The 7,493-nt window shown below is 31.9% G+C and overlaps 1 protein-coding gene across 7 annotated transcripts in view; it reads left to right on the forward strand.

Moving 5' to 3' along the window:
* Cdase (neutral ceramidase) overlaps positions 1 to 5,818 on the forward strand; it is a 37,844-nt gene extending 32,026 nt beyond the window's left edge. For 4 of the 7 annotated variants that reach the window (XM_083044616.1, XM_083044614.1, XM_083044615.1 and 1 more), the window contains exons 8-15: positions 940 to 1,062; positions 1,151 to 1,345; positions 1,619 to 1,924; positions 2,237 to 2,332; positions 2,632 to 2,802; positions 4,533 to 4,648; positions 4,912 to 5,080; positions 5,358 to 5,818. In XM_083044616.1, coding sequence (XP_082900742.1) covers positions 940 to 1,062; positions 1,151 to 1,345; positions 1,619 to 1,924; positions 2,237 to 2,332; positions 2,632 to 2,802; positions 4,533 to 4,648; positions 4,912 to 5,080; positions 5,358 to 5,405 — 1,224 coding nt within the window. In that variant the 3' untranslated portion in view covers positions 5,406 to 5,818. The remainder of the gene's footprint in view (positions 1 to 939; positions 1,063 to 1,150; positions 1,346 to 1,618; positions 1,925 to 2,236; positions 2,333 to 2,631; positions 2,803 to 4,532; positions 4,649 to 4,911; positions 5,081 to 5,357) is intronic. The other 3 variants (XM_083044613.1, XM_083044612.1, XM_083044618.1) reach the window with 2 other exon arrangements.
* Positions 5,819 to 7,493: the final 1,675 nt, after the last annotated feature.

The raw sequence follows: 7,493 nt of genomic DNA on the forward strand, positions 1-7,493 counted from the left end.
ATTTTTAATGAAAAATTAGTTTTCATATGTATAGGTATATATAACATTTAATTAAAAATATATTTTTAATTAAAAATATCTGTGAAATATTTCTATTATTTTGCAAAATATGAATATGTGTGTTATTTATGAAATTTATAATAATCTGCAGCTTTATATAAAATTCAGTTTCATTCAATTTCGTGTTTAATAAACATTTTTCGTATAAAGCAGCTATCGATAGCTTTTAAGAAGTTTAATTAGTTTACTGTAATTAATTTATTAATAATACATTGCATTTTATCTGAAAATTGTTTGGTTAAAATAATAATTTAATAATGATGACGTGTTATAATATCTCGTTTCTGAAGCAATGCAATATACATAAGTTAATTTATATGGAAAAACTCAATAAAAAAGATTTACGAATCTCATACACACACACAAATACAGAGAAATAAATGATATTATCATTTATTTACAGTTTCTCTTTGATGGATTATACAATGTCTCACTTTTATATAGAAATCTAATAATAATTATAGATAAGCACTAATCTCATGACAATCGCAACCACATCCGAATGTCAAGTCCGCCTATTCTTATTCCGATAAGCTCCTTATCTCTTGCCGTCAATCAAGTCAATTGATCTATTCGCTATTGATTCATATATGAAACCTTCGCATATTTTCACGTCAGCAGTTTTCCTCATAAGATAAAATGAAAAACCATGAGAATTTTTCTAACAGACACGAGTATATACTTCGTTTATCTATCTTCTTCCTCGCGATGAACTATAATCAAATTTCGCCTTCATGTTTTCTACATAATCGCGAATGTGTAGGATATGAAGGACAATTCGCGATTTCTGTTTATGACGCATTCATAAAAGTACCTTGAGGGAATCAAAAATCCGCGGCGCATATCTCATTCACACGCAAAGTCTCCTTTCTTTCGCAGAAATTATGGCAGAGCGGCAAGGCGATGGAAGTGGTCGGACCAGTGCGAGTGGTTCACCAATACGTCGACATGCCGGAGCAGACTGCGGAGTTCTACAACGAGACAACGGGCAGGCTAGAGGAGGTAAATAACGGCTGTCATCTCGAATAATGCCGTTTGACAAGAAATTATTGTCGATACAATGGCGGGATCTATTCAGGCTTTTTAACAGGTTCGCGGCTGCACGCCTGCGATGGGCTACAGCTTTGCGGCTGGCACCACCGACGGACCAGGTTCGTTCGCTTTCGAGCAGGGGACAACAACGTCAAACCCTTTCTGGAATGCCGTACGAAATTTTTTGGCCGCCCCGTCGAAGGACGATATTCGCTGCCATGGCGCGAAACCTATCCTGCTAGCCACCGGACGGGTAAATTTCTTTTCTTTTTCTTTCGTAAAGTGTATTTTTCATTGCGATTCCAAATTCATCATCAGTGTACAATTAGCATTGTCATCATTAGTATGCAATTAGATATGCGAGATTTCACTGTGCGTCTCAGATAGGTGTCAGATTCTTCTCATAGATATATCGCGTATAAGAAGAGAAAAATACCAACAATAAAATCCAACATAAATTATCGCGGCTCGATAGATAAGGATTCGCGGAAAAGATGGAAATATCATGGTGTTATGTGATTTACAGAGCGACGTCATTAAACCATTAAATCCGCAACGTACTGAATCATCTCGAATAATATCTCGCTCTCGTGAATCTCAGATGATACTACCCTATCAATGGCAGCCGAAAATCGTTTCGACTCAAGTAGCCATGATCGGAAACATCGTCATCGCCGGAGTGCCTGCTGAATTCACGACAATGTCCGGAAGAAGATTGCGAGAGGCTATCAAGAAAGTCATGAATGATGCTTCCAACGACGAAACATCCGTAATAGTCGCAGGGCTCTGTAATACTTACAGCGATTACGTAACGACGCCCGAGGAATATCAAGTAAAATGCTCATTGTTATTGCTAAAGCACTTATTCTCGAAAATAGAGACCACTTTGGGAATTTCCGGCACGTGGAGCGCGTCGAAATTTGCTACGACAATGTTTTTTTTTTACAATATTCGTAAAATTTTCAATCTCATGCAGCTTTCTTTTGATAAGCTAAGAGAAATAAGTAGCGCGTAAAATTGTTAGGAAGAGAAAAACTCAATTTAACGATTCTTATTGCACTCCTCGAGTCGCGAGCTTATTTCTTTGCGGAAAGTATTTTTTTATGCATAATGCATAATATAGTTGTTGAATTATTAATTTCAGATACAGAGATATGAAGGCGCATCGACGATATATGGTCCGCATACGCTTACAATCTACTTGAAACAATATCAGGAGCTGGTACAAGCAGCTATTCAAGTAAGTAAATAATATTAGGGAAATATTCCTTTGTTAATTTTAATATAAATCTATATATGTCTATGTATATATATATAATATAAATATATAATATACATATATGTATGTATATATGTATGTATATATGTGTGTGAAAATATAAATATCTGTCTCGGAAACAATTTAGCGAGCAATTTTTGTCGTCGATATATTATATTGCATCGAAAAAGTATTTTTTACCTTGTCAAAGTCGCCGATATTTATCGAGTTATAGGATTTATATTGGATGTACGCCATATTTATCACACTTCGTGTTGTAGAAAAAATTTATTCCACCGGGACCACCGGCTTCGAAGCTGCTGCATAGCAACCTGATTACTCTTGTACCCCCCGTGTTGTACGACACCCCGAGATGGGGACGTAACTTCGGTGATGTGATCCAGCAGCCATCGAAAGTTGCTTCGCCAGGTGACACCGTTACGGCAATCTTCGTGAGTATTTCAGATCTCTACGATGCAATTTTTACTCCGAGAAAAATCGTCCGAAAAATTTTTCACGTTACAAAATTTATCTGTTTTAATAGATAATAAAAAAATCGACAAGCACGAACGACACGTCTCGTAAAATCCGTATCAGAGCGTCGTGTAAATATATTACGCCGCATGTCATGTAATTGAATTCGGATAGCTTCGTAGATTGCGTAAAATGCATACATGCAATTCCACTTGGAAAATAACGGCGTATGTCGCTTCACGAACCATTGAACGATGGCGCGCTACGAAATAGACCGATTACTATGCGATTCGCGCGCAGTAACTGTTTGTAAACACCGCAATAATGAACCTTTAATACAACGCACCGCATTTCGAATCACGTTCGAATAATTAACACCGTTACCCAAGGTCGCTCGCGATGACAATAGGAAAATTTGCGAGCTCGCGATTGTATGAATTAAACCGTATGCAAATATTTTAGTTACGATATATATTAACCATTCGTGCAAATTTAGTGTTGCGAATCAATGTTATAGGGTCAAGAGAATTAAATAGCCGCGTCTTTGCGTATATTTTTAAATTACTTTTATGTTGAAGAAAAAGATATCGAAATATTTATCGGAATTCCTGCAAATAATTCTCTGTCACGGAATTTTCCAAGATTGGCAAATGCCAAACTATTGTTAATATGACATTACGAACATGACGTGAGACATAATGGTAAAAATTCGAATAAAAGAAAACCATACGGCAGACCGTTAGCTTGTCCGTTTTATTTTCTTTATCTTCTTTATCCTTCAAAATTACGACATTTGCTCATATAGGATACTAGCAAACTAACTAATAAATCGACACGTGTGCCAGATGATTTCGCTCTCCCACAAATTAATGTAAATATGTGCGTAACGCTGAATATAATTATTCCACTAATTGATAATCTCAATAATAATTTAGAAATTATTATGGCGTTTATTAATCAATTAGTTAGTAATAATAATAATATATTATGAATATATCAATATTACTCATTATGAACATATTTGTTCTAAATTAATCAATTTTGTGAAAATAATTTCGAGTTAATGTCTCTCTTACTTATATGTTGAAAATAAAAAAATATATGTATCGTACACATTTTTTCCAACTCACTATATTTTTTTTCACATAATGGATGAATGGAAGAACGATTGCCGCGTATTTTATCAACGGAAATCGTTATTCGACGTTAATCGTTGCAGATCCGCATGGCGATTGAGTCACGCGATAAAAAGCGACACGACGTTTTCCCGCGCGGTTGCTCGCGTAACGCTCGGAAAAATAGGTTGCCTTCGGTGACGCGATGTGCGAACGGATTAAGTAATCGTAAATTACCTTCTGGCTATAATTTCCGGCGATGGAAGCGCGAGATGCATCGTGAAAGCAAACACAAATGAATCACAGCTCCGTAACTTACGCGATTCGCACACGAAGTCAGTTTAGAATTATTCTGCCCTCGGGCTTTATTGATCACTCGAGAAAACTTTTTCGCTTCGTAGCATCAGTCGCGCGGTGTGAAACACGTTATTCCGAGATTTTATTTCAAATAAAGTTACGTTACACGTAATTCGCGATGTAGAAGCACCGAGATTCTTATTGATTACGTAACTGAAAGACTGAAGACATAATGAATCGAAATGAAACAATTTGTTCAATTATATATAATGAAAATTCTATTACCTGTATTACAGGTCGCCGGACATCCGCGTAATAATTTAATGACGGATAGCACCTTTTTAACCGTAGAGCGATTAGAAGACGATGAAGTTTGGTTGCCAATAGCCACAGACGCCGATTGGGAGACCAAGTACGTATATATTAAATCATAAAATCATTCTGACGTATAATAATAATTATTAATATAATAATAATATTAATATAATAATAATATTAATATAATAATAATATTCATATAATAATATAATATTAATATTCTGACATATAATAATAATTATTAAATGTTCCAAACTGTGGAACGGAGAGCACAGCTTTATTTTTTTCTAACTATAAAATCTTGATTTTTTTAACGCAATAAATCGCAATCGGATATATATGTGCATGCGCTTTTAGATTTCAATGGACGAGAACTTCCGTGATATTGGGATCGAGTCAGGTGACCATTACATGGGAAATCTCACAGGACGTTAAACCAGGCGAATATCGCATCAGGCATAACGGTTACTACCGTTATATTCTTGGTGGCGTGTATCCTTACTATGGTGTCACCAATCATTTTCGAGTAAGTTAACATAAAACATGTTGAATACATTCAATCTCTCTCTTTCTCTCTCATTGTTTCTATTATAATATACATATTAAATATTAAAATACATATTAAGATAAGTAAAAAGTTTCATGTTTACGAAGATAATGTTCTAATTTTATATTTTTTAATATACTAAATTTATTATTGTAAAAATGTTTTATTATTATATTTTGCACTAATATAAATAATTGCTTACCGCATACATATATATTGTCGTAATATTTACCTTATTTCGTCACGATGTTTACAGGTGGAAGTTCCTGGACTACAGAAAATCCGTAAACGTTATTATGGATAATCTTTTGATATTTTTCTGCCCCTGTGCTTTCTTAGTCGATAAAGAAATTATTACGCTTAATTTGCTATCGAATCAATCCCGCCATGCAATCGACATATGTGTAAATATAGTCTATTTTAATTAAATGGCGAATATGAACGAGCGAATATATCTTTTCTAAAATATTATTACGTTTCTTTATGTATAAAAGCTCGTGTATATAAAATAATTGTGTTCTTTTTTTATTTAAATATATATATACATATATATGTATATATATATATATACTTTCTTTAAATTTAATAATACCACATGAAACTAGTAGGATTTTCTTAAATATAATGATATTACTATGTACTACACATGATACATATGTGTATAGACTAAGATGAAATTTTTCTTACGAGCTTGATTGCAGAAAGTAATTGTTATTGTAAAAATTTTGATTTATTTAATAATAAATAAATTACTGTATATTACATCATATATCTTCCTGAATTTTATCAAATTATTTATTTAATTTTATTTCTCGAATTTTTACAACAGAGAAATTTTGAAAAACATTCAGAAAGAATTCGAAAGACTGTACACAGATTTAATTTCTTTGTCTCTCAAAGAATTTTAGCAATTCAAAACAATTTTGATTTAAAAGTTAATTCAAGAAGTTTGCTACATTCATGTCACAAAATTTTAACGAATTTTCGAGCTCAGAAAGAACATTTTTTCATAAAAGTTTATTTAAATGTTAATATTATTAATTTAAATATAAAATTTTAGTTCAAAAACTAGTTATGTTATTTCATGTAATAAGATCATATTTTATAATATTATATAAAAAAATTATATACACCATATATATATAATAAGCTTATATTATCTGATAAAATGCGCAGAAAACTATTCAAATCTTTAATAAAGAAGACTAATAAGCGAATATGTTTTACACATGAAAAAAGTCTGAAAGAAATGTTTTGTGTGCAACTATATACAATGGCATTATTCTGTTAATAATTAGAAGTTGAAGTTGTATTATATATATATATATATATGATTCTGATATATATAATTCTACACATACATAATTATAATTCTACTTATTAATCTGAAAATATGATATATTAACGGGCATTATGTGCTTTTGAGGCATATCGCATTCGTATTACACATATCAGCATGTTACATTCATTTGCTCTTTATTAGACAATGTCCTGGTAATTGATAGTACAAATCGTAGGCAGAGTACTTTTCTATAAAATTAATAGATATAAAATAATTATAGGTACCTTCAAACAAAAGTGGAAATAAAATTCTTCTACTATGAGAAAAAGAGGGACCCTACTGAGATACATTCTAATTATTGAGTGTAATGGAATTAATATATCTATTTACACATAAATGCGTTAATAATTGAATCACGCAAATTGTAAATTAACTGTTTAATGGTATTTCTTTATAATAATTATGATCGCCGTGTATAGAAATAATCTTAAATTGAGAAAATTATCTACCATAAAATCGGCTATATAAAACACATGTCTCTGTTAATAACATGACTCAATTTTCAAATGACTTTGTTTGATAATCTCGACAAATAGTTATCCATTATTTACCGTATTACTCTCTGCGCAATAATTTCTACATTGCAAAAAAACAAAGCAATTCGTGTCATTGAAGCACCAAGATAATAATGGTATTTTTCGCAATCTCGGATATCGCAATTTTGCATGCAAATGTTGGAGGCGTGAAATGCGATATCGTTGAGATAATTCTCTATCACATGAGATAATGTATCTTATAGAGATATATATATATCTTCGTATTTCTCGTATTAATATCTCTTTATATTAATTTATATGTAAATGAGAAATACTATCGCTATTCTTCCTTTTATAGTAATATTGCGTGCGAAATATATATGTATATATATAGATAAAGAAGTAGAGATTTGGGATTAACACTTAGATAATAAATTTAAATATATATATATATAATATTATATTTTTTAATTTACCCTCTATTTATACATATATCCAAACAATAAATATATCCATTGCTTTGATTACGCCTCACTGAAATAAAGAAGATCCCATTGTAAATTCATTTCCGAGA

This window comes from Prenolepis imparis, unplaced genomic scaffold, assembly GCF_030444845.1.
Source record: "Prenolepis imparis isolate NDT839.2.m4 unplaced genomic scaffold, iyPreImpa1.0 SCAF_8, whole genome shotgun sequence".
Lineage (NCBI taxonomy): Eukaryota > Metazoa > Arthropoda > Insecta > Hymenoptera > Formicidae > Prenolepis > Prenolepis imparis.